The sequence below is a fragment of the Streptopelia decaocto genome, assembly GCF_964273445.1.
Source record: "Streptopelia decaocto genome assembly, chromosome: 5".
NCBI classification, from domain to species: Eukaryota; Metazoa; Chordata; class Aves; order Columbiformes; family Columbidae; genus Streptopelia; species Streptopelia decaocto.
In genome coordinates, this window is record NC_138659.1 from 54,481,591 (window position 1) to 54,508,991 (window position 27,401).

Below are 27,401 nucleotides of genomic sequence, written 5' to 3' on the forward strand. Positions count from 1 at the left end.
TATATCCTGTCACTAGGAGGATTTTCTTCCACATTCATCATTGTACTGCTGAATTGCTTTTCACTGCACTAAAGCAGAGATTATTTAACAGTGATCTGCAATATGTTTTCAGTGACATTTATTATAACTCCCTTCTGCTGTAAAAGACCCTGTAACACATGGGTCAACAAGCAGAATGCCTGAATTCACCAGTTCCCTTTGGAATAGCTTGCTAGAATCTTTATTTCTTTTCTGGCAATAAGGAGAAAAGAAAGAGTGAACTTTCTTTGGCAATCATAAGTAACCCTATGATGAACTTGTGTTCTCTGAGTCACAAGTGCAAGTGATATTCAATGCAGACTGTTAACAGGAAAATAAATGTAGTGACAAATTGTCTTTGAGAACTGGGCACCACTGACAAGCACTGGAATGTCTTGTGGTAAATACATCCCTTCTGAATGTATCATCATCAGTGAGGTTATTCCAGGTCTAGATCAAGTTACCACAACTTTGCAATGGCTTTCAAGTGCTTAGAAAACATATGAGCAAATGAACTGAAGGCAGTAAATAATAGTAAAATACTTTACATTTCCAAAGCACTTTGATCCTAAAGCTCATGGGGAATGCAATTATAATCATATTTAGGCATGAAACAATGTCAATTAGCATGTAGCAAAACTTCCCAAAATTCTTATACAGATACCAGCCTCCTTCTGAAAATGCCATTAGGTACATATACATCTGGATCTTAAGATTTTTAAAAAGCAATACAAGTACATTTAAGTTGACTTATCAGTTTCAGTTTAAAGGAAACCATAAAACTCTATTTTGCAAAGACCCTATGGAAATACCAAACCAAAATCAAATCTAAGCTTTAAGTATTCTGTTTGTCTGTTTCCTGAAGCTGCTTGTCAGAAATAAAATACATGAGATTTTAACTGAATTATCATACTTTCTAACTTTTCTCTATAAATGCAGAAAGAGACGCAAAGAAACATCCTTGCAGAGCACTCTGTCTTACTTCCACAAGTACCAAAATCTCTGTGCTGTCTAGCTCCAATATGGGAGTTCTTGCCAGTTTTGAATACCTCAGTGACCTAACATGTGCTCTGCAAAACTGTCATCCTTGGGAGCAGTGTCCATCTCAACAATATTCAGTGATGTATAGATCTCGTGTGCTGCAGCTAGAGTGAACTCTGAATTGCTGCTAAACTTCCCTTGAACTGCAGCCTGGATCCACCTCCATATTCTTGCAACTGAAGATGCCAGCAGCACTGTTTAAAACTAATAAACCGTTCTCCATTCTGTCAAACTTTGAGTGTCGTCAACTAGTCATAGTTGCTTTCTTCACAGTATTCTTTACTGCTTCTTTACTGAAACCTCTCACTCTCTTCTTTAATCCAGTATTCCTTAGTTTCTATGACAGTGTCTTTAGAAACATGTTTTCTAATGACCTGTCTTCAAATCTGCAGTCTTCACACAAACTACCATCTTTTTTCCTGAAAAAGTCAACCCATAGGTGTGAATTCCAGACCAGCCACTGTGCTGAGATCTTTGAAGCTGAATAAAACACCCCTCAAATCAACATTATTTTTAAATAGAAAGGGACTGAGATTATTAAAGTGGATAAGGAAGATGTGAAAAGTACTGTCATAAGCTGGCCTTCGTTATTTAGTATTTCCTAGGGACCCACAATACACATCACAAGGACTTGCTTCTGAGTGTAGAAATGAGCTGTGGCAAGTTTTTAATGTGCTTTGTTATGCTTTAATAGTCAAACCCATTAAACTATAAAAACGTAACGGTGCTCATAAAAACCTGACACTCCTCACTAAAGACAAGGCCACTGGAAGCTGCCTCTGCTCCAGCACAACCCTGCTGAGCCACTTTACTAGCTCTCTGACCCCCAGATCTGGGACATGGCGGCACCACGGCTGCTTTCAGCTCCCATGGAAGGAGCCTAACCCACCAAAAACACAAAGTAGAGGCTTAGAGCTTTGTTTGACTACAAACTTTTACTGCCTGCTGCAGACTTTTCCAATTTCAGAATACATTGCTTCATTGCTTCCCAGCTGTCTCATGGAGCAGAACCACAGAGGTTAGACCTCGGTGGAGCCAGAAATCTACTATGCAATCTTTGTCCATCTCACTTGGACTACTTTAATAGAACATGCCTGTTTGTCCAGTGGGTTTCAAGGAGATACTAAGATGTTGGCAACAAAGGTCTAGAATATCTGTTCTAGGCTACACAGGCTGTGCTACATCACCTTAGCATCAGAATGCCATCCAATGGTACCCTAAGCAACGGAGTTCAGATGTGCCTTCAGTTTCTTTTTACAAGATTCCTCAAATGAAGAAGCGTGAATGAAGAAATTAAATTCTTTCTCTGAGCATGTACATTTCTTATTTGTTTGGAGTTTATATATAAAAAAATCAACAAATCAATACATGTGCTCTTTTATGTAAAGCAAAGTGCACTATGCCTTGGAAATGCATCTTGTATTTATAGCAGAAACTGGTGAGTGTTTCAGTAGCCCTTAGTTACTCAGAGAATTCTTTCTACTGTTTCAAATAGCCCTTCTGAAGAAACCTCCATCTTCTGAAATCCCCAGAAGGAAGTGAGCTGCCAAAAATGGCACCTGGATGCTTTATTGAACTGAATTTGAACTAAGCAGTCTAGTCAGATACCCATCTGATGGGAAGGTATGAGAAAAGTCTCTGAAAGACCATCATTAACAATCAGCAATTACTTATCTAATATTTAAATGAAGGTACTTGATTTACTTAGAAACTGCTAATAATTTAGCAGTTTTGAGATCCCTTTTTTCATGCAAGCCATGGGCAAGTTGTTCTGCACTTTAGAATCTTTCTAAAGAAGTTCATGATGACAGATGAAGCCAGATGAACAACTGAAATCAGATTTACATTTTATTTGATCCGCACAGCTGCTGAGTTCTTTCTTAAAGTAAGATATTGATAACTCTGCCACAGAAGATACAGGTCTTACTGAAGATCTCAAGTTTACAAAGCACTTAATGTGGCTCTGTTGGGCACAATCACACCACACATTTAGTGTCTACACTTGCTACTGCTGCCACCTTGCTATATTCATAAAAGCTGAAATAGGAATTTACTTTGCCAATTCACATATTTGTGCACAGCTTTGTCAAGTTTACTACCCAGCCTGGTACGTATCAATCCATCACTTTATAAATACAAGCCTGGATAAGACTCATTCTTCCCATTTGCAAATGATACATAGGAAATAGGGCTGGGGAAAACATCAGAAAGTAATCCATTCAATTTTTCTGTCCCACAGCAGGTTCAATTCCACCTAACCATTCATCACAGATGAATGTCCATAAAAAGCTCCAGCCTCTAAGAGTATGTCTCTTCTAACGCTTCAGGGTCTTTCAGTAAAAAAGTTCAGCAAGCATCCTCAATGACAGGAAATCTAGCAGATTTTATGCAGCTATTCCGCACTGCTTCTGCAAATGTTGTATTCGTGAAATTGCACAGGCATTCTTTTGAATGTAATAAAACTTGGAATATGGGACCAAAAATATAAAAACAATGCTGAACATTATTAATGCATACAAGTAGTTTCAACCTAGCTTCCCCTTCTAAAAAGTAGTGATTTCAAACAAAATAACTTGCTCCATGTGTTTCTTATTTTTTGACATTAGGGATAAAAAATAAACAGTTTTTGGTTTTATACCTATATGCATTAGGAATGTTGAGTTTATGCCAATCTGAGAGTCAGTACGATAATTTACTGTATTCTAATCACAATCTGATTACCCATATTTCTGAAATTTCATGTCCTACCCATCCCTGTGCAGTACAGATGGCCCAGGGAATTCATGGTAACTTGCAGAAACTCACCAGCACTGGTGCACATAGTGGAAATAGCTATTTGATGTGGAAATCAATAGCATACAATGCCATTGAGGGTGTGGAAAGGGATTGCCATGACATTAAATTAGTGGCCCTTTTAATCCAACACTGACTAATCCATCCATTACTGATGGCATATTTTTTAGTATCTTTTTGTTCCTTTTGTTCCACTGATGTGTTGATAATATAAAATGTTGTATTAAAAGACGAGCTTTTCAGACTAGAAATTTATTGAAATCACACGCAATTACACCTCTAAGTACTGAAAAAAAAACCCCTAGTGTTAGCTGCATTATTCTTCTGCTTCAATATTTGTCTACAAGCTTTTTTCATAAATCTGTTATAAAGCAATTCCAAGTGAGGCTTACAGAATTTCTGGTATTTCTTCTCTCCATGGAAAAAATCCCTCTGCATAGAGCTTGGGAGAAAGAGCTGGGAAAGTGTTCATGTTGAGTCATTCCTACAGATGAGGGGTGGTTTTGAATTCATAAAATAAATATGCCAGGAATAGACCTTAATTTATTTAAATCTATGTACATCTATGATAAATGAAGGTGGAGGGCAATGAAATTCACAACTGAAAAGATCAGAGATAAGATGCCACAAGATGCCAAGAACCTAGTACAGTACCTCATCTAGAATCATGTTGCTATTTTTCTCCACTCAAATACTTCAATCCATTCTGTTTTAATTGGCATCTTCCTAATAGCTTAAGAGTTATATAATGTGAATTAAAAGTTAGTGTGAGATTGAAGAACAAAGCATTTTATTTCAAAGCTTAATTTTTCAATTTACAGGGAATGCGAATTTTGGTGGAGTTTCAACTGATGATTTCTGTGGTTGCTAGTCTGGCATGATCCCTTTCTGAGCAAGCTGATATCAATCACAGCAAGAATTTAACAACTGACAGGGCCAAATTCATCTTGAGTGCAACTCCGAAGTTAATGTAGTGACATTACATTTTGGCCCACAACTTGGTATAACAGAAAAACAGAAAACATTCCCTTAGTATTCTTTTACAAGAAGAAAAATACCCATGTGGACCCAAACTACACAGCAGTAATCTGTGGAGTCGGTTTACATACAATGACTGAATTCTGCTTACTACCAGGGACTCTGCCTATAGACATCAGAATAAAAACTCCACTTCATGCTCTGGTCACCTTCTGTGTTGGTTGTTGTTTTTTTTAAGCATATTGAACATAATATGGGATGATAACCTGAATGACTCTTTCAAATCAGATAGCTGAACAGTGAAATCCTCAGGAAAACTAGTGTTCTGCACTCACCCACTCATGCACATTTCTGCTTAAGGCTGAAGGGTAGAATAGGATTTTCTCAGAAAGAGGTAAGAGATGTTGATATCACCCATCAAAAACACTGAGTCTGAGAAAATGAGAAAGAGACATATGAATTGAGGAAATATGGAAAAAAGGATGTATCTGGAGAAATAAATACTGCTGAATTGTTGAAACAACTGAAGAGGAAGGTAAGTGCTTACACAGAATAAGAAACTGAGGCTTCATGGATTCAGAAGCAAGGCAGACAGAGGCAATAACTGTCATTAGACCAACAAGTATGGCTGGAAAATTCAGAAAAACTTTCAGCTTCCCTATGCTACTTATCTAATAAAAAATATTTCCTTTACCCTCAAATCTTGTCTTGACTCTGATCATCATAACCACTATATGATTATCACTGATTCAGAGAGAAGCCACAAAAGGATTCTGTACTCCTAATAGCATTCTGATCTACCATAAAACCAATCCAAGCTGGGTATGGAATCACGGTCAAAATACCATGTACATGTATCCACTCTTTGGCCTATGTGCTGCCTGCAGAAGATAATCTTGGAAACCTGCCAAAACCTCTCTAATCTCTTTACTTTCATCTATCCTGAAGAAGTGACCTTCACATTCAGAACACCTGCTCAGGGAAAGAATGCATCTAAAAAGCATGTATTTTGCAGTATTTGCAGGGTTGAGGGAAGGATGTCAGCATGGATCCAGACAATTAAAATGGTAAAACCATACACTCTCATATCTCTGATGGTGTAACAAAGAGCACATGCTCCAAAAAGATGACAAACAGACCTAGGCAAAAAAATTCTTCTTGCATCTCATACAAACTAAGAGAAGCTTAAGATGCAATATAGTTTCAGTGTATATGGGTCAACCACAAATGCTGGATAAGTTTTTACAGGGAGGAAATGCCCTAGCATATCTGCCGTATTTAGTATTAAAATTATTTTTACTACTATAAATTATCACCCTTTCCATTAATAGAACTACAGAATTTTTAGGAACTAAAGGTCTCCAGGAGATCATTTCGTTCTTCACCCTACCTCAGGGCAGGATCACCTCTGCTTAAATATCTGCAGCATCTTCCATCCCACGGTACTTAAAACACTCTGAATCTAAACTAACGTCCAACTATGGAAGAGACACCACTGATCTGAGTCAGGCTTCATAGTTGCCTTTATTCATGACTGCAATGCTGCCCTTTCTGGCAAGAGCATGAGAACCACTTATTCTTGCATAGAAACCTTACTGAAGTTCAAGGGAAAAAAAGAGCAGAATCTGCATGGGAACCAAAACCCAACAAATGTGAAATAAAAATTACATGTAAATCTTAAATATGACTGAAAATACAGCTTTGTTGTGAGTTCTCCATCACTTGCAATTAAGCATGGATCCTTAATACAGCTGCTATAGCTCAGGGAAGAGCTGTGAGCACCAAGTGTATCCCACAAGGCCACGTTCTCCCACAAGCACAACGCAGGAAGCCAGCCAAAGCTATCATAAGGCTTAGAAGGCTATAAATATACAAGCTGAAAACACTGAGGCTACCTGACAGAGCTGCTCGCTGGGAAGATGCTACAGGATCATAAATGATCTTAGCTGTCACCCTAAGGACACGACAGTGTTCCGTAGATAACCGGAGAGCCCTGGGTTAGCCCTGGCTTAGTGGCACGCTTGCCACCTACTGGTCAGCAGCTCATCACGCTGCTAAAACACTTCCCCGATATTTGTCTAGTTTCGTCCACCCTGTGCAGAAACCTTTCTGTACTATCAGCACCATATATCCTCCTCTCATCTGCAGCATTACTCAAACCAAGAAAATCCTGGAGAGATCCCAATGCAACTTGCAAGATCTTTGCAAAACCAGCTGTGGCCATGGATGGTTCCCAGCTGCTGTTGCCTTTCCCCCACCCTCTTTCCACAGCCTTCAAATTCCATTTGTAAACAGAAATCTTAAGATGTGTATTACAGCTGGCCATCGTAGTGCTGATGCAGGGTATATACTGGTATGCTGCAGTCTCACTAAGCCTATCTAACCCATCTTCCATTTGCACTTGCTCTCTGGAAAAGCACTAGTGTTTACACTGGCAACTGCTGCTCAGCAGATATCGATCTTGCCTATTAAGTGCATCAGGCTGAGCTCGAACTTGTACTGAACACTGGCCTAGGTAAGAGTCTCTGCTGACTAGGAAACAAACTGAGTAAAAGAACAGGGAATTCAAAGCTCTATAGGTTGCTGGCTGGAACTTAAAGACTAGTGCTTAGGGCTGCTTGAAATATTTCCTTAAAATTGCTTTTGAGCAGGAAATTGGATTTAACCCCCCTCTTTCCTCCCTAAAGCTATCTACTTTTTCTTCAGCCACAATTGGAGTGGCTTGATTGCTTTGTGCTCTCATTCTCCTGCATGGTCTGTAGCTTGCCTCTCCCACAGAAGAAAAGTGTATATATCACAGGACGAGCAACAGCTAGGCACTCGTGATGCATCCTCTCACAATAAGGAGACATCTCTTAAACCACAACAGGAGCTACCGCAGTTCAGGTGAGTTCCAAGGCAGCATTACTAACCTGGATAAACCAGGTTTTCAATGTTATAAGTTGCCACTGGAATTTCCACTGGAAAAGTTTGCTTACCTTTCTTAATGGGAAAAAATATCAAGCCTTTTTCTTCCTAAACAACTCTATCTGGTGGGGAATGGGTCACTGAAAAAAAATTTGAAGTGCTTGCTGTAAAAAAATATATATATATATATATATATTTATAGATATATAGGCATATATCTATCTATATATATGTAAAATAAAACATGGTCTTCCTTACATGGTCTTCCTTTTCTTCCTTTTAGACCAGTGCCTAGTAACATCACAGAATTACTGCTTCTGCTAATACCAGGTGACAACTTTGCACGTAGTCGTGGAGAAAATCCTCCAGTAGAGGCTGGCAGCTCCTCCGTGACAACAAAATAGGAGATGCTTGTCTGATAATTGTCTGTGCCATCCTCATTAGAATCATAAATGGTGAACCTCAAGGCAGAAACACAGGTCTCTGGCTCCAAATAGTCAGATCTGTCATAAACATGTTCTGAAAGTCTTCAAATGTGGAAGAATAAGTCCTGAACTCTCAGTGACATAAAACTGGACAAGCGATAGAAACTCATGACATTTTCAGCACTGATGAGGATAAGGGATTAATATGCCAATACCTGTTGCATGCAAATTGCGTCAAGAGAAACTAAAGTTAAACCTAGTCTTGCAAAACACTAATCCTGAGGATGAATAGTGCATGTGCCACCATATGACAGTGAAACTAATAGAAGAGGAAGGTGCTCTCTACCTGCCACTGCCACCCCTTTAGAGTGAAATTCATCTTGTGTACATCTCAGCTAGATGACATAGACTTTTTTTATAGCCAATGAAAAACAACAGGCACCCCTAGAGTACAGACCATATGAAAAGTTTTAGGCATTTACAGTAGGGTGGGACACATTATGCTAAACTGAATGGAGTCTGTGCATCTTGGTTCCTAGTTCCTTACTTATGTACCAGTGATAGTGTGGTAGGATGTGCATAGAGGCAATTCTTGCTTCCTAGTAAGACAGACAAAACAATATTTTGTCACTAAAGACGAAGGACAGGGAGTCTGTCAGGGAGAAGGGCTATTCTTGCCATAGACTGCAATATGAGAGAGTGTGGATCCAGAATGGAAATCCAAGGTGAGAGCTAGTTCTTGAACTGATGGGATGGACTGGGACAGCGAGCACTGCTTCTCAAGTGGCAAAGCTTTCCCTGCCAACAGTAGGTGCTGCCTGATATTCCCAAACTCTCCTCTCAACATTAAGAGGGCTCCAGGGCTCTGGATCAGCTCTGATCATTCTGCTTGCTGTAAAACCTAAACACCACTGTGCCTCTTTGTTCTTTTTTGGGTGTTAAGATAATTTCACTATTGTTCAGAAAAACTGAACAAAATATAAAAGCCTTTTTTACTGATCATATATTATTCTTGTCACACCATGTGATTTTGGATGGAATGTGAAAGGGGTTTTTAGAGTTCTGGCATCAGTTTCTATGAAAGCCTGCAGTCCACTACATTTCATTCAATTAATTTCTAATTAATAAGTTATATACTTAAAGAATGGTCTTGTAGGGTCCTAGCTAACTGCGTAGCATTGTACATAGCAAAGATATTTTTGTGAATGAAAAATGAATGAGATGTCCTACAATAAGCAGTAACCAGAAATTTGGACTGAAGCCCAACCTCAGTAACAACTTATGTTTCATTAACTTCCCTGGAGTTTTAACCTTCACTATCCCCGCTACTGACTTTACTATGAAAAATAAAGATTTGGGCAAAATTATTTTAATATAGCTAGAAATAACCCTAAAGGGAGGTAATAAGTTCTTTTACCATAGAACAAAAAGAAGACGTACTCCTCCTGATGTCCCATATCCCCTCTTACGTATTTCCTATATTATATTCTGCAACAAAACACAAGCACAGGTCACAAGAGTTCCTTTGTATAGATGTCTCTAATTCCATAAGTAAAGATTATTTTGTATTGGGTCTGGTGTTTGATTTGGTTTGCTTTTTGTTGGGGTTGGTTTGTTTGTTTGTGTGTGGTGGTGGGTTTTTCATAATGAGCTGCTATTAAGGGTGTATAACAGTATAACACCATGATTTTAGTAGGAAGCTTAGATCTGCAGTGTAAAATCTTGAATGCATCGCTCTAACTATAGGGAGACTTTCTCCAAGTCCTGACTTGCAAAGCTTTGACGTGAGCTATTTAAGAGGAAGAAAAAAAAAAAAGACTCTACTTGGCAAGAGCTTTAATTAGCAGAAATTTCCACGCTAGGAATATTATTCTGCATGAGCAGAAATTGCATAGCTCTTGCTTCTAGATGCCTTAGAGATGCCATTGATTTGCCATATTCAGAACAGGGGAATTATGTGACCCAGTGCTAATTTGAATTCCTTTACCAAACACATTTTTATTTCATCATCTCAGCTACATAAAAGAGTCAACGTACCAGAGCTTTAAAGACTTTGAATTCCTGCTGTTCTGCAATAAAATAAGGCAAGAAATATTAGCCATCCCTGGTTGATTCTTTAATTCTTTCCCAACAGTGTCAAAGTATCAGTGTCCTACAGGTTTTAGTGCAGGTTAAAGACTGATACAAAGTGTATGCCTGAATAGGAGTTTGAAGTGAGTTAAGGAGAGAGAGAACATTTTAATGGGACATCGGTCCAAAATAGCCCAGCTTGTTCCTACCTCCTGCTGCCTCTTCCTCCTTTTCACAGGACCTTGATTGTATAGAAACAGTACAGACAAAAACCACAAACAACAAAAGGTTCACTCACACCCCCAGTGGAGGTCATGAGCATGCTACCATGGAGAAGAAACAAAACAAAACAAAACAACAACAAAAAAAAGGCATTAAAGGATGGTTTGGCTTTTTTAGCAGGAAAGATTAATTAATAGGAGGTTTGATACTTTAGCAACGTACATTTGGGCAAATTCGTACCGGCAAATTGTTCGTTTCATACATTCATGGGGCACAGAGCAATGTGGCCTGGTGCTAATTTTAAAAATGAATCAAACCTTTCTTTGCCATGATCCAAAACCTACAAACTCGTGGTTCAGAGGTTTTCAATAGTATCTGCTCAGATTTGACACCCCAAGGTTAGAAAATCACAAAAGAGTTGTGTTATACACAGCAACAGTACCTTTTTCCAACAAGTTTTCAATTATTGCATTGTATACTCTCCAAGAAAAGTAACTGTCTTGGCTACTGGAGGACAAGCTTTAAAAAACGAGGCAGAATGAACAAATTTCCTTAAAATATACCACTCTCCTTATAGGTTGTCTTTAAAACTGCTATTCATTATAGCAGCATTTATACCCGCTGGGTGACTATAAACTGTAATTCAGAACTACCTGTATCACATGATGAATAAGTGCAACATGCACCATTCACTTTTAAATCAACCCCCTCAGACCTAAGCCATGTAAATCCTTCAGAAATTCACGCCAGTATTCTCCTCTTTCAGATCACACATAGAAACAGCCCAATGACGAAAGTTTACCCATGCACAGCCCCTTTAACCCTTACTGCTTGGAATTATCAGTGACCCTTGTTGCACTCTTGGCTAGTTCACACTGGGTCTTCCAGAGTGTGGACCCACAGAGGACTTCTCTTTTCTCCGGGATTCCTGAAACAAACCCTATTTACAGCGTTGCCTTTCCAAGGCAGCACTGTCAGCTCTGCCAATCGAAATAGAAAGGACCCTTCCACTTCTTTCTGCACGCATGTGCAGGCTCTTCTCATGCAGTTCATGCCATCCACTCGCCCTCCCGTCTTTGCCCACCGCCAGCCTGCCCGCTGGTGATCTATTTGCTTCTATCTTTCAGAAACTATTTTAAAGCTCCCCCCTCTCTGGCACAGGCAGCCAAGGTGCCGTCCTGCCGCAGCGCTCGCTGCCACGGCGGCAGCGGTGACATGTGTCTCCAATCAGCGGCTGTGCACCAATTCATTTAGATCTTTTTCCCCGCTACGCTTTAAAGAGCGGGGAAGCCCCACGTTGAAGGAATGCAGCGTTCCCTCCCGCGAGTTCCCCTCGTACCCGCAGCTCCTCACCCCCGGCCCCGGGATTGGCCCTGCGGAGGCGGCATCAGCGGCAGCGGGGGGGGGGGGCCGCCCCCACCTTCCCTCCTCCCTCCCTGGCCCCACCGCCCCCTCGCCCCGGTGCGGCAGGGCCAACCGGGAGTCCCAAACGCAGGCAGCCACCGAGCGGCTCCGCGCCCGGCCGTCCAGCAGCATCCCCCCGATGGCCGGCCGCCTGACCTGCTGCCTCCTGCTCTGGGCCCTGGGCCATGGAGGCTGCCGCTCGCCTACGGGGGAGGGCGCCAGCAGCCAGCCTGCCTGCCCCGTCCAGCCGCCGGCCGCCCGGGACTCGTCCTCCCTGGGTCGGGACCCCCGTGGGGGCTCCCCGCCGCCCCCTACGCTGGGCAGTATCGCTCAAGACATGGTAACTGTCCACATGCTTAAGCTCTACGAGAAGTACAACCGAGAAGGCAGCCGGCCCGGCGACGGCAACACGGTCCGCAGCTTCAAAGCCAAGCCAGGTAAGATGGACCGTGCACGGCGGTCACCGCCGGAGCCCCCTCGCTCCTCTCCTTCTTTAAAATGACGGGTTTGAGCCGAGGTTGTCAGTGACTGCGGAGGGTGTCACGCTGGGTGAATCCTGGGAGGACCTTGCTAACTATATGGACACGGTGTCTCCGCTCTGCGGGCGGCTTCCCACCTCCCCCGGCTCCGTACCCTTCCCCGAGAGGATCTGCGACAAGGTACATCCCTTCAGAAAGCCTCTGTTGCTGCGGATGCAAAACACCACAAAAGAAGCGCTATTCCCAGCGCACATCGCACTGAGTCTAACGATCTTTCCAGAGATACAGCTTAGTAGCGGGTGCTCCAGCCGCAGGTCCTCTCCGGCTACTCTCGCAGGCTCACACGTTCCTGTTGGGAAGAGTGCCGCCTACGGGCCTGCCCAGAACTGCTCGGGATCTTAAATTCATCGCGCTGCCTAAACCCGAGTAGACGGATGTCTGACCTCCCTCTCTCCACTTTTACTTGGCTTAATTATGAGGGTGGAAGAGCACATACACTGTGTTAAAACGGCACTTTCATAGTCCCGGTCTTACTTCAAAATAAGAAAGAAAAGGCTTGTGTAGTTGATACTCTAAATTTGTTACCCTGGGCCAAGGAAGCCCAAAATACCTTTTCTGGAAAATGTCTTCCTTTTTCAGTTAACTCTTAGAGACTACAACTAGGATCTTCACTGTTAAAATAAGAATTATATCTGTTTCTATAATTTTTGTTACATTGCTAGAAATACTCATTTTTTTATAGGCACATCTGATAGACAAATTCAAAATTGGCTTTTGCAAGTTTCAGTCTATTTCTCCTACACTTAACATGTGTAGAATGCAAGGCAGCACACAGTGTTTTAGGGAATGGTTACTATAATACCGCACAATAACTTACATTCTCTAGTGCACCCCAACTTCATTTCTATCCTAGGTCAAATGTAATATTTAAAAGTAAGTATATTGAAGGAGGAGGTCCCATGGAAAGCTAAGTTGTTAATGAAAATGTCTAGAAATCAAGGAGTTAGGATGGGCAGTAATTGTAGGCATTTGGGAGAGAAATAAATCACCATCCTCTAGATATTAACTAGCACCTGCTCACTAACAAGCATTAGGAAGGAACTTCCACTGTTGATGGTTATTCTGTGACATCCTACTATCACTTGTATTTTCCTGTGAAGTGAGCAGCTGGTACTGGCTGCAAACCAAGGTCCTGGACCCCAAGAGTGAGTTGGGAAGAATGCAAGGATTGCACTATATTCTTTTTCTTAATTTTTCAGTTAATCTACTGAACAAGTTACTTGTACCTACGTGGTTTTAGATTCTGGTTTAAAACATTTAAATAGCAGCATTTTCTACCCGCAGACTGTAATGAACAATTACAAAATGGTATTACTTTCCTCATCCTTCAGATCACGAAATCAAGGCAGAGATGCTTACAACTCGTCCTTTCATGCAATGGAAGTTAGGCACAGCTATGTCCAAAACTCCTATCTCCTGTGTCCCATCTGTGTACTTTTTCTACTGGTTCCCATGTCTCCCCAGCAACATGTCATGACAGCAGAAGCTCCTCTGCAACATTCCTCTGTTATGACAATAAATTTTATTTCTTAGTAACTCATTAACCTAATGATGAACAGTCTGAAATGAACCCTAGAATGACACTAGATGAGAGAGGGGAGAAGAATCTTATCTGGCAGTATGTTTTTCTTTATCTCCTCCAAGAAATTCTAGTGTTTTCTTCTGAAAGAAGAAATAGGCTTGTTCTTAAAACAAGACATGGAACATCTGCTCTTTATAGAATATGGATTATAATTATGATCATATTGAGATAAACAGACTACATGTATAATAATTTTATTTTCATTATCCCAAGAAATTGACCTACTACTTGTTTAAACAGGTACCTTTCAGAAAATCTCAAACCTTCTGTTCCTATGGTGTAGCTTAAAGCTGTTTGTTAGGGGACACTTAAACATCAGTGTTAGTTACAGTTGCCAAGATGAGGGCTCCAGAGGTGCAAAATGTCAGTCCAAACTTGGTTTGCCCCTTTGTCATATGCATTATTGATGTGTTTTTAACTACACAATTGTATCGCCATCCTACACACCCCTTACAGGGTACAGATGGTGTTGACTGTGTTATTGAATATGTAATATTACTCCATATTCAATGTGAGGCACTTGCTATATATATGCATGTGCTATTTGCATGTGTTCCAAATACAACTTTTTCCTGTTTCTCTAGCAGTACTTCTTACCTCAGGAAGAGTGCTTCACAAACATCTGTTCACCTCCTCTCAGCTCACCCCTACATTTGGTCACAAGAGTTCATTATTTCTCTGATAAGGAGCTGAGAGTCTATGAACTAATCTCCCAAGGTTTTTTGGTTTGGTTTCTTTTTTTTAATTTAGGTGATTTCCAGTTTTCAGGGAACTTTGTAACTTGAGAAAACTGCACCAATTGACTGCAATTAGTTACACAGACAAGTCATAAGTGGTTTGTGACCAAATGTGAAATACTAAGTTATTATCCAACTTCAGCCAGGTTGCTGAAACTGGGGGGAAATTATTCTTCATGGCAGAAATCTTCTACCTAAGCCATGAAACCTCCCCATAAATTGACTCTTGCAGCTCAGGCTCATTGTGCAAACATCATCCATCCTCTGTGCTAAATAAAGCGAAGGACGTGGTGAATAGTAGAAAATAGCAGCCATTTAATTAAGACTATATCATAATGCAAATGTGCAAGAAAAGTAAATTAAGACTACCCACAGAACCGTAATTCTGGCCTCTAGAGTCTTTCTTTAACATAATTTCACAGCTTCAAATATTTTTAAATGAAGTTCTCTGCATATTTCTCACAAATGTTTCATCAGAAATACCATGTAAATCTGTTCGCTAATCTTTACTTACTGCAATGCAATCTTCTCCTATGTGGATTACCTGCTAAAGGCTAATATTTTCTTTCCTTGGACACTTGCCTTTTTTATCTCTACTAATCTCTTGTGTGCATCCTCCACACATCTTGCCTGTATTCCTAATTTGAAGCCACCTACAGTGATCAGAGGTACATAAAATCAGAAAAATATTAACAGCTTTAATGTATACAGCTAGTACAGTTCAACTCAGAGTAGATCTGGAAAATGTAACAATGCTTGGTTGACAGGTTGGTAAAAGCCTGAACGATCTGACATAATATGATAAATATGACTATGATCCAGTCTCCTCCGTTCCTAAAAAGCCTGTACTTCCAGGTTTCTGGCTTTTCAGTAGCTACAAATTCACCATTTCTTATGTCCTACAAAGAATTGTGACAGGTTTGTTTTACTCTAGAATGCAGATTTAATTTAGGTGAATTAAAATTCCCTTTCTCTGAGCTATGATTTCAAGTTACTTTCCTATCTGAAACCCTGGGACTCTTGCATTTGAAACACATGTTTCACAGACGTATCTGTGATTCTGTGAATTCTCTTCTATTATGAGAACTCCTGTTACCTGCAAAGCTTGTAGTATGGTGAATATTTAAACAATAGCTGAAGACATAGCAGAAGGGCCACCATAGGAAATGCTTTCCACAACCCAATGTCTCTATCTTTTCATTATTTCAGTGACACCTCCTATCAGAGATTTCACAGAATTGTTAAAACTAGAGTAATACTACAGTGGGGTGCAAATGCTTTGGTTTTTAACAAAAACCTTCTTTGTTTATGTATAATAATCTCTAGTAACCACATTTCCTTCTCCATTCAGGTGCCATCTCAAGGCTTTTCAAGAATAAGAGGGTCATTAAGGGCAGTCAACATGGCTTCACCAAGAGGAAATCATGCTTAACCAACCTCATAGCCTTTTATGAGGACATAATCAGGTGGACATATGATGGCAAAGCAGTGGATGTGGGCTATCTTGATTTCAGTAAAGCATTTGACACAGTCTCCCACAGCATCCTTGCTGCTAAACTGAGGAAGTGCGGTCTGGACGATCGGGCAGTGAGGTGGACTGTGAACTGGCTGAAGGAAAGAAGCCAGAGTGTCGTGGTCAATGGGGCAGAGTCTCGTTGGAGGCCTGTATCTAGTGAAGTCCTTCAAGGGTCGGTACTGGGACCAGTACTATTCAATATATTCATCAATGACTTGGATGAGGGAATAGAGTGTACTATCAGCAAGTTTGCTGATGACACCAAGCTGGGAGGAGTGGCTGACACGCCAGAAGGCTGTGCTGCCATCCAGTGAGACCTGGACAGGCTGGAGAATTGGGCGGGGAGAAATTTGATGAAATATAACAAGGGCAAGAGTAGAATCTTGCATCTGGGCAGGAGCAACCCCAGGTTCCAGTTTAAGTTGGGGAACAACCTGCTAGAGAGCAGTGTAGGGGAAAGGGACATGGGGGTCCTGGTGGACAGCAGGATGACCATGAGCCAGCACTGTGCCCTTGTGGCCAGGAAGGGCAATGGCATCCTGGGGTGTATTAGAAGGGGGGTGGTTAGTAGGTCGAGAGAGGTTCTCCTTCCCCTCTACTCTGCCCTGGTGAGACCACATCTACAACATTGTGTCTAATTCTGGGCCCCTCAGTCCAAGAAGGACAGGGAACTGCTGGAGAGAGTCCAGTGCAGAGCCACAGATATTATTAAGGGAGTGGAGCAAACATTAATAACAGTTTAGTGTTCTAAAGGATTGCAATTATTCTCTTCCTCAGTTTGAAGGATAGGCTGGCAGCCTTGTGAAATGTCTATGCGTCAAAGACTTGAATAGAATCTAAATTCTGAAGTTAATTCATAGTATGAGCACCTGTGAATAAGATAAGTGTCAATTAAAAGTTTACTGATAGCAATCCTCTCCTGCACTGACAGAAACAAATAGGTTGTCATCCCAGAATATTGTTTCTGCTAGCCTCTCTGGCACCTATAAAACTGTTATGTGGGCATCAGTACAGGCTGTTCTGCTTCACTGCATCAGGAAAAAAAACACAGATGGTGTAGGTGGAAATTGCATACTTGAACATTTGTACTTTCAGATGGTCTGTGTGGGCCTAGGATTAATGAACATCCTAACCTGCTGTGTTTTAGTCCAAATGATGGTTCTATACAGCATGAACTGGAAGACAGCATGCACCAATTCAGTGAGATGTAGCACTATTAATTTCCATCTTTCAAATGAAACTGTTAAAAGGAAGAACATTCTGACAGGTGGTAATTAATGGTACTGCCTTTCTGTTGTTGTCAAAATTTCTGTGGCTTATTATCCAGATGCATTGCAAAAGAGACAAATATTTCTGGGAAGACTGGCTGTTGGGTTTGTTGCTTTTTGTTGTTGTGTGTTTGTTTTTTCTCCCTGCTGCCAGAGAATTTCCAGGTATGTCAAGAAGGTCTGATGGAGGGTTTGTCCACTTGTGTTAGCTAAAGATGCAAACTTACCCACTGTAGTCCCATGATATATTCTAAGTACCAGTCTGAGCTCAGCAGAACTTTTTGGTTCTGCCATCACTTCCCTGTATACTCTTGAACTAGCTAGAAAAAAAAAAAAGGCAACTTTTCACAATGATAGACTGTGAAGGTACGGTCTTTTGATTCTAGGATTACGTTTTAAGACTCTTAAGAGGGGTTTCTACTATTTAAATAAACATAGTGTAAACAGTTATTAGTGCAAAATTGCTCACCTTCCTTGAGAAGAGCATTGAGATGTAACTGGAACACAAATTGTTCAACTAGCTAAAAAGGAGCTGTATCAAATGGAGTTTGAATTTTAGGAGTCAGCTCCTATTCAACAGTAGCTGTCTTTAACTTCAGGCAGATCAAAACACAACTCTTGGAAACCAAAAGGGTTTCACAGTGCTTTAAACGAAGCTTCTACATGATGTATACTGGAAAGGAGGATTGTTCATAAGAGTAATGGCTTCAAAATATGTTTCACTATTTACTTCCAGCTCCCTTGTGAAATGTCTCTTGTGCACTGTTTATGGATTATGAACTTCATATGCTGTTGCCCACAGTTAGCACCCAGAGATCTTTCAGGAATCTTTGCAGCCAGCTTTAGATTAGACCAGCTTGAATATTAACTCTAAATCTGGTTTTCAGCTAGTATAGAGTAAGTAAGGTACTGCTTTACCACAGCTTCTCTGAGCTTGGCTTTGTTACAGATGAAATGGAATGGAAGCAAGGATTGCTTTTCTTGCCTGGAATGAAAAGCAGTCTGAAACTGGAAACCTCTGGGAAGACATTTTTCTCTCATGTATACAAAAGATGCCCAGTGTGTTGGACCCTCCTGGTGTTACTCTAATATTGCTATTAAATATTGTCAAGGTTTTTCCCTCCCTTTATTCACCATAGTTTTAAGCTGAAGTGATAAGCTCACTGTACTAAGTGATTTGAAGTGGGTAAGTGAAATGCAAAATTTGTTAATCCACTTATGCAAGAGTAAGGGTCTGACTACCTTTTCTGGTCTCAAATAATTCTCCATATTTTCCTTGCTTTCTTGCAGAATTCTTGGCCCAGAAGCCCTTGTACTGCTTCAATCTGACATCCATGCAGGATTCGGAGATGATCCTTACTGCTACTTTTCACTTCTATGCTGACAAACGCCCTCGCCACCGGGAAGTATTTTGTAAGCGGTCCAAGAACTCCTCTTGCCGCCTCCTTCACCTGCCTTCAATCCTGCGGCTCAACCTCATTTTCCAAAGCATTGAGCAGAATTCTGCCTACAGACTAGTGAAAGGGAACTTCACCATGTTTCTGCAAAGGAGAGGGGCTTGGCATGCAAAGGACATTTCACACATCATAAAAGAATCAAAACAGGCTGGGGAGCCCATTCTCTGTGCTGAACTTGATTCTGGGGAGAAACACCAGAGCTTCCCTGAACAGGTTGCCAGTCATTTACCTTATATACTAGTTTATGCCAATGATCTTGCAATCTCTGAACCTAACAGTGTGGCAGTCACCTTACAGCGTTACGACCCATTCCCTTCCAATGATGGGGACCCAAATCTATCCCCTAATGCTTCTACTGATACCCGAGTGAGGAGGGATACGTACCTTTCTAGCTCTATTCAGAACAATGAGTTGCCAGAAATAGATTATAACAACAATAAATACAACAAACATGACATATGGGAGAATGCCTACAAGTCCTTGAAACCTAAAGCCTCACGCAAAGACCGAAGGAGAAAAGGGCAAGAAAATACAGAAATACTTACAAAGTCTCAGGTGCTAAATTTTGATGAGAAGACAATGAAGAAAGCAAGGCGAAAACAATGGAATGAGCCAAGGATTTGTTCAAAAAGATACATGAAAGTTGACTTTGCTGATATTGGCTGGAATGAATGGATCATATCTCCCAAATCATTTGATGCCTACTACTGTGCGGGGGCATGTGAATTTCCAATGCCCAAGGTAGTATGCCTTTTCATTGTTGTTAGCTTGCAAACAGTTGATTTACTGTTATACCTATCCAAATACTGTTAGTTACATTTTCCTTTAGATTTTTACTTTTTTCACTGTGTTCTGTTGTCTTGTTCAGCCAAAATAATTTTAGCAATATTGTTTCCAATTAATCGGAGTGCAAAAAGATTTCAAGTTACCTTTAAATGTAATCTGAAGAATAAGATAAATGTCTCAGGTTTATCTTAAAATTTCTCATTTTATATCATGAAACCATAACATGAAGACTTATGCAGCTTATTAAAATATTATAACAAACGAGTCATCAAACTACTCTGTTGTGGTAGAAGAAGTATAAAGTTTTGTATGCTAATAATAAAACAAGGTACTGAAGAGTATTTCTGAACTACACTGGTAATACCTTAGGAGAAAAATACAGAGTAGTGACAATGAGGTATTTCTAACTTTAAGAAACTGCTTGTCACTTTTAAAATAATAATGCGGGTTAAACTGATACTTGTGCGTCAAAATCTCTGGTGCTTTTTTAAACTTACTAAATTCTTTAAGATAATGCTTCTGGAACAAAAATGTTTATTTACCTTATGTGACTGGAAATGCCAAATAGCTGTCTGTAACTCCTTAAACACCCTAAAGCTACCGTACCGAATTCCTCCTGTAGACCCAGTGTGAAATTTGCTAATAGAGAGGCAAACATGAACTCTTTCTCCAATGGAATTGGAGAACTGGTTTGGCCCACTCGCTCTATAGCAAAAAGTAGAAATTTTGGCAATCCTATGTAGCACAAGAATTAACAGCATTTTTTAAGGCTTTCAAGTAAGAGGAGAGGATTTGAAGCACTGCATAACCTGCATGTTTAGAAACTAATTATTTTGCAATTCTACCTACAACTGGCCTTATTACTTATTCTACTGCCATTTTTGCATGTGGTCACTCAGCACATAAATCATGGATAGTGTTTTACAGCAGAAAATGTCAAAGCTCTGAGACAGGAATATGCCCTATATTACGTACAGGGAGACTGATGTGTGTTTGTGATGAAATAAGTAGTATAATTTCAGGAAGAGTAGATACACAGCCTACTTTGAGTCTAGGAATGGTGGAAACCCAGACATCAGGGTGGGGTGTACAAGTCTGACCACGTGCTTTTGTGTGGCTGGCTGATGCTGATCCATGTATGCATGAATTAGTACATGGTCTGATAAAAATTAGAGCTTGCACAGGCTCACATTTAACTCCACCTTTGTGGTGGTTTTTTTTTTTTTGGTAGTATAAAGAGATTATGCAACACAATTGCCATGTAACTTACCCAAAATAAAACACAGCCTGGCAATATGGGTCCTCTGCCATAGACCCACAGTATAATACAACATTAATACATACAAAAGCAAAAAAAATAAAAGAGGGGGAGGGAGCACCTATCACATCTGACTTCTTGAGAGCAAAGCAGCCTGACACAAAGGCTTACAGAACTAAAGGAGAGTGGATCCATTTCTAGCTGGAATAGTTAAATAAGCTCATGTTGCTGACTTATTCAATGTCTTATCTGGAAATATTACTTGCTATATAATAAAGATTCCCTTGTAAATTAAAACCACTTATACTTTAGTTCTCATTTTGATACTTGTTTTCTAGATAAACTAATATGGCTGCACAAGCACCTTGGTGCCAAAAAAAACCCCAGGCAAATTTAAAACTAAGTCACAGATACATGGATTTGGGGATTTTTAGTTTGACACACTCTTTTGTTTGATTTGGGAGCAGTCCACTTTTTGTTAGCTTTGTATTTTTAAGAGGGGGGAGAGAAGGTAGATTCACAGTTATATCTTTTTTACATGACTGTTTCCAAATGAACAGAAATAACTAAGACATCAGCATGACTAAACGAAACTTCAGGACAGAGCATAAAAGTGGCTAAATATTATGGACAGAGAAATGGCTTTTGATTTTTCATGTATACCTTAAATCAGGAAAGCACACATATGATCTTAGTACTCCAAAGTCAAAGGTCAGATTAAGGCTATTCATGAAAACTTGGTCTACACAGTCAAGCTGTGATGGACAACAGATAACTTATTTTCAAGGTACTCTTTCAGAACTGTGGTGATAGAATTACATACCTGTCATGTTGAGAATCATCACATTATATGATTTTTTTTTTAAGTATCAGTACATTTCTCTGCATATCTACAATAATAACTGTAATTTTTGATCTAGATACAAATCAGGTCTGGTTCAAATCTTGCCATAACAAGTTCACCTGCCTTACTGTTCAAGTTCTTATTCACTGAACTGTGAGGGAAAAGGCTACCTTATGTGGTTAATAATGGCTAGCTGCACTGCTGCATTTGCCAAATAAATGCTAGTCCTACATGTGATGGAAGTAGGTGGGAACATATGCTTTCCCTGATCTACAGCAATTAGAATTCTCACAATTTCATCCTTGTAAGTGTATGAGTTCATGAGTTTCATTTTGAGAATTTAATTCAAACCTGAAAACAAAACTTTCCTGAAGCTAAGAAGTGTTGCTTATTAAGACGGGGAGCACTGGTTTTTTGAGGGGCAAATTCATCATAAAACAGATTCTAAAAGGAGTTTAAGCCAGGCAGAAGGGGAGGATTTAAAGTATTTCAAACCTGCTGTATAATTGCTTTCTGGCTGCCTCACCACCCTTCTATTTTCTGGGGTTTATAATGTTTCTGAGCTAGGATTGTCCTAGAGGTTTGGTAAGAGCAGAAGCTGGCTGGCTCTATATAACTTAGTAGCCAGCATTTAAAACATTAGCACTTCCTCAGAGCCATCACTACTGGACATTCAACTCGTTATTTCAAGCTTTCCACTTTAGCACATTGGTACAAAGGCTAATGTGAAGCCCAGCCCAAGACCATTAAACACTCATGCCAGGTTTCCAGAGGGGCTGGAAAATTCAGAGCCTGGCTGGATGTGGGATGGGTGTGCTCTTTGGCTCTGCTGTGGATGTAGGGCTTGGGCAGCCAGATTCTCTACAAAGTAATAGTCTGTAATAAGTATTTTTCTCTATAAGCATTTTTTGTGCATTAGCATTTGCAGGCATTAGAAAACTAATTAGTGCTGTTGTCTTTGTAGACAGCTGCTCACGCTAGACTTTTCTCACATATATTTGTTCTTTGCAGATATTAGAGACTGCACAGCTGGAGAAGATCCTAGTAGGATCTTCTGCAGGTTCATACCCAGGAATCCTGTAAGTTAGTAACTGGCACTGAGGGCAATCACGGTTATCCATTGCATGGGGTGAACAAATTCTGTTTCAGTAGCACAGTAGGATCTGTGACTGTTTCAAATAACAATATGAAATAATAAAGGTGCTAGAAACACTTCAAGAGGTTTTTTTATAAAGGTTAGAGTAAGAACTTGATTCTAGAAGCTCTTGTTCTTTGAATTGCTGAACTCTGCACTTGCTTAAACACATAAAAGCTACTTCTGTCTCTCTCCTGCTGTCCGCATTTGCTGACATGGCCAATGTGGGTAGAAGATCATTTCTACTTCACATAGTAGCTGTGAGACTAATTCACTACTGCTTGTTTGTCAACAGCTTTGAAATCTAAAGATGAAGGGTGGCATGAGAAAGCAAGCTGTTGCTATTTATCCCAACATATGCCAATTATAGAAAAGCACTTTTCAGGATTGGTCACTTGTTGGGACTTGGCTATTGGGATACTGTCTTGAAACCCCAAAGGATCAAGGGTGGATTTCACAGATCCTCCTTGTAATGGCTCAAATGAAGTCACTTTAGTCAAGGAACATCTGAAAGCCTTAATAGAAATTAAGGTTTGGATCTGATTTGCTAATATGTTACACTTAAAGAAAATTTATCAAAACTGAATTATCCTAAAAAATAGGTCCCGTGTTATACCTATGGACTACATAGCTTCTCAGGTTGAAATGAAAAGTCATGTTTTGCCTATACTCTATTATTTGAGAAACAGAGAAGCTATAGAGGATAATAATTTTTCTCACTTGAAGTATCTGCTTCCACATGAAGGTAAGCAAAGTCCCTTTTTGTTGACCCACAGGTGTAATTTGCCACCTAATATACAGATATGTACCAATAGTGATGAAAGATTTCATGTGCCACGTATACCAGATCTGTGCAAGAAAACTTGTGAAACTGTAGCAAAAAGTCTGATATGACTAACGCAATTTTACTACTGTTACTGTACTCGTTTGCAGGAACAGTATTCAAGCATGACAACTGAATAAGAGTCACTAAAGCTTCAGCCTCAGTGGTGGGTTGCATGCCATACTATTGCCTCAGGTAACTGAAGCACGTGCATTCCATGCTCTGCTGAGACAATGACAGAGAAATATTGTCATCTGTCACCAGTAAACATCACCTGTGCTTGACTGTATGTACCTCAAGCAACAGAAGGGGTGAAAACTGTTTAGTACTATTAAGTTGCTCAGACTACAGAGGTCATGCATAGCTTGTGAATAAAACTTACAAAAAAAAAAAGTTACTTCTAGCTACTAAACAGTAAAACTGTAAACTATTTACATAACTTTACTTTTTTCTTTTCTTATTCTCTGTGCTGTTATGCCTACTGATTGCATCCTCTTCTCCTTGCGTTGTTTACTGCATCCAAAAATCAGGAGTAGAAATAAAATTGTGGCTCAGTATTCTGAACGGTATATAGATGTAAGACGTCTGTGAAACCTCACTTTATACTTCTTCTGCCCTCCCAGCCTTTTGTCTTCTTTCCTCACTTCAAGGCTAGTCCGGGGCGGGGATGGGGGGGAATAAAAAGCCTGGTGAGGAAGGCAAAGAGAAGCAGATAAAAACTACAGGTGTGAAGTACTTGTTTGTCAGGAGGTTATGATCAGAAAGGCTCTTTCAGGTTGACCATTCTAGACTAGCTTCCCCCTGTGGACAGTACTCCTGGAGACCTCTGCTTTTTCAAAAGAGAGTAATTACTCCAGGAACAAAGGAACTAATTCCAGGTTAGTGAACATGAGGAGAAATACTACTGAAACAATATTCAGATAGTTATTTTGGAAATACTGACAACAGCCAATTTTCCAAGTCAGACAAGAGGTTAAGAAAACCTCAGTCATCTTATGACTGAGAAGTGTGCCTGGCCTTAGACCTTTTCTCCTTCATGCCTGCCTCCAGCATCTAGTATGTGTAGTCAGGGACATTCTTTCTTCAGGCTGACTGCTGGCTGTGCCACCAGTGCCCCCCTCTGGTATTTATGAGGGCAGCATAAGAAACACAAAATTTCTGTTGGATACAACCTGTGCAGGAGACCTGGAAGTGTGAGGGACTGACTATGCTGCATGGCCCTGCGACTCAACCACATACATTCACTTTTTTGAGAAACAAAACCCATTATTGTTGTAACTTTCCAAGTTCATCTGAGAAAGCGACTGCTTGTAAATGAAGCAATAACTATCTCCTTCTCTGTTCCAGATTGTCCGGCCATCAAATCATGCTACAATCCAGAGCATTGTAAAAGCAGTGGGGATCATTCCTGGCATCCCAGAACCCTGCTGCGTTCCTGACAAAATGAGCTCACTCAGTGTCCTGTTCTTAGATGAGAACAAAAATGTTGTTTTAAAGGTATATCCCAATATGTCAGTTGAAACCTGTGCCTGCCGATAAGTTGATGCAAACACAGCTTTAATGAGACCTATGCATCCTGCCTGACTACACTGGGAAAATTGTGAATGGGAAATGAATCCACTTGCTCTGATGAATGAATGCAAGCCTATAATTCCTCTACAGAAAGCACACAGAGAGACTAAAAGGATACACATGCTCATCTGGAAGGATACCTCTGACTGTCATAATTTGTCTTTCATATTCTTCTTCTAGGAACTCAATATTTTTATAAATATCTTCATAACCCACCTAGCTAGGACACCTGGTGTTTAGCAAGAAATTGAAGTGTAAAGTTTTCCATAATTGAAGGACTAAAATATGTTTTTATATGCCATTTTTCTTTTATCTCTTCAGTTAAACAGGAAGATGGGAAGTGAACTTGCAAAGGCAGGCTTATTTTAGTGTATAACTTTTGTACACAAATCAAATCTTTTTGTTTAAAACACTCATACTCTTAATCTGCATATTTATACTAAAAAAATGCTGTAATAAAGGGCTTAAAATGTATATTTTCTTCAGGATGCAAGTATAGTGCACTGCATAAGCTTTCATATAAACAGTATGTTAATATAGCCATTTTTGGTTACCGTCCCTAATATATAATTTGCTCTACAAAAGACATGTAATATCCCACAGTTTTGGTTTGCTGGATAATTTCAGGTTGTTAAACATATTCTCTGAATAACACATCCTATATAGTAATATGTTGAAATACTAAAAATAAAATAACCAAGATTTATATTTTTGTAAGTTATACTTTATATCCTCTAGATTGTTACATGCTTTTAACAAAAGCTAATAAATTAAAGGTACAGTAGTATCTAGAAACAGTTGAATTGTCTTTCTATAAATGCAGTCTGTTATGTTCTATTAATTAAATGGAAACATGTAAATGTATGTTAAGCTTGTCATAATGCACCTCAGTAGATTAAAGACGGGGGAATACTATGATCATCTAGACTGACCTCCTGCATAGCACAGATCAAAGAACGTTGCCCAGTAGTTTCTACACCATGCATTATGAAACTTCTGTTTTGAGCTTGGGAATATCTTTGAAAAACATGCATAAATTTGGCTTTAAAGATTTCTTGTGGTAGAATACCTCTACTGGACTACAAGTAGTTGTTCCAAAAGTTAGTGCTCTTTGTTCAAATGCAGTGGCTTAATTCCAATCTGAATTTGTTGAGCTTTAGCTTCAATTCACTGGATCTTACTGTAATCTATTTTATTAGATCCCTTTTATCTATTATCCAAAACGCTTTCACTGTGTATTTTTAGTATATAGAGCAGGATCAAATTACAGTTTGGCTAAGATTTAAATAAGTACTTTGATTTCTTATTCTAAGCCTCAAAACAATTTCTCACAGCTCTTCTTTGAACTCTTTCCAGAACTTTCATCAACTTTCTTTTCCAACAATGGACACCAAAATGGGACACAATATCTGGCAGTGTATCTGTTAGAAGTCTTTGTAGAAACAAAGTCTCTGCATCCCTCTACCTCCTGCACAATCCTCTCTTGATGCATTCATGGTAGCCCTTGTAACTGCAGCGCTCCTTTAAGAGCTGCCGTTCCACCATTCTGTCTGTCAATCCTCTTTCTCAGTGTCCCTGTGTGCCAGGACACACTTGCCACATATTCCATTTTCAGCCACCTCCAGCACAATAGCATAGGCAGATCAGGATTGGAACAAACTTCTGAAGTGTACGAGGTAGCACAGAATGCAAGATACAGTGTGTTTCCCCTCAAGAGACACCTAATCTTCTGCACTGTCTTATCCTATTAAGAGTTGTATTGTTTAGGGAAAGGATACTGCACACACTACCTTCTGATGAATGACTAACAGGAGGCTCCTATCCAGCTGAGATGCTAGATAACTTCTGCTGCCAGTATTCCATATTCATGTGGTGCAGATTCCGAGACAACAGAGATGTGTAAATGTGGTACTTCCTGCTAACATTCATAAAAGCAAGATTCAGCGTGTATGGGGGTGTTTACAGGCTTACTCTCACAGCAGTTCTTGCTAGTTCATCATAAACAGCTTCAAATAAGAAGTAAATA

At 40.0% G+C, this 27,401-nt stretch overlaps 1 protein-coding gene across 1 annotated transcript; it reads left to right on the top strand.

The window, feature by feature from the left end:
- Positions 1 to 11,930: 11,930 nt before the first annotated feature.
- GDF10 (growth differentiation factor 10) lies at positions 11,931 to 26,162 on the top strand. Its single transcript, XM_082053617.1, has 3 exons — positions 11,931 to 12,295; positions 18,791 to 19,698; positions 25,151 to 26,162. Exons 1-3 carry the CDS (start codon positions 11,998 to 12,000, stop codon positions 25,340 to 25,342), a joined length of 1,398 nt encoding a protein of 465 aa, XP_081909743.1. The 5' UTR covers positions 11,931 to 11,997; the 3' UTR covers positions 25,343 to 26,162.
- Positions 26,163 to 27,401: the final 1,239 nt, after the last annotated feature.

Bases quoted from the DNA above. Each gene is read 5' to 3' on its own strand.
- GDF10 (XM_082053617.1), top strand. From the start codon at position 11,998: ATGGCCGGCCGCCTGACCTGCTGCCTCCTGCTCTGGGCCCTGGGCCAT. The intron at 12,296-18,790 runs GTAAGATGGACC...GCTTTCTTGCAG, and splicing joins CAGCTTCAAAGCCAAGCCAG to AATTCTTGGCCCAGAAGCCC. The intron at 19,699-25,150 runs GTAGTATGCCTT...TCTCTGTTCCAG, and splicing joins GTGAATTTCCAATGCCCAAG to ATTGTCCGGCCATCAAATCA.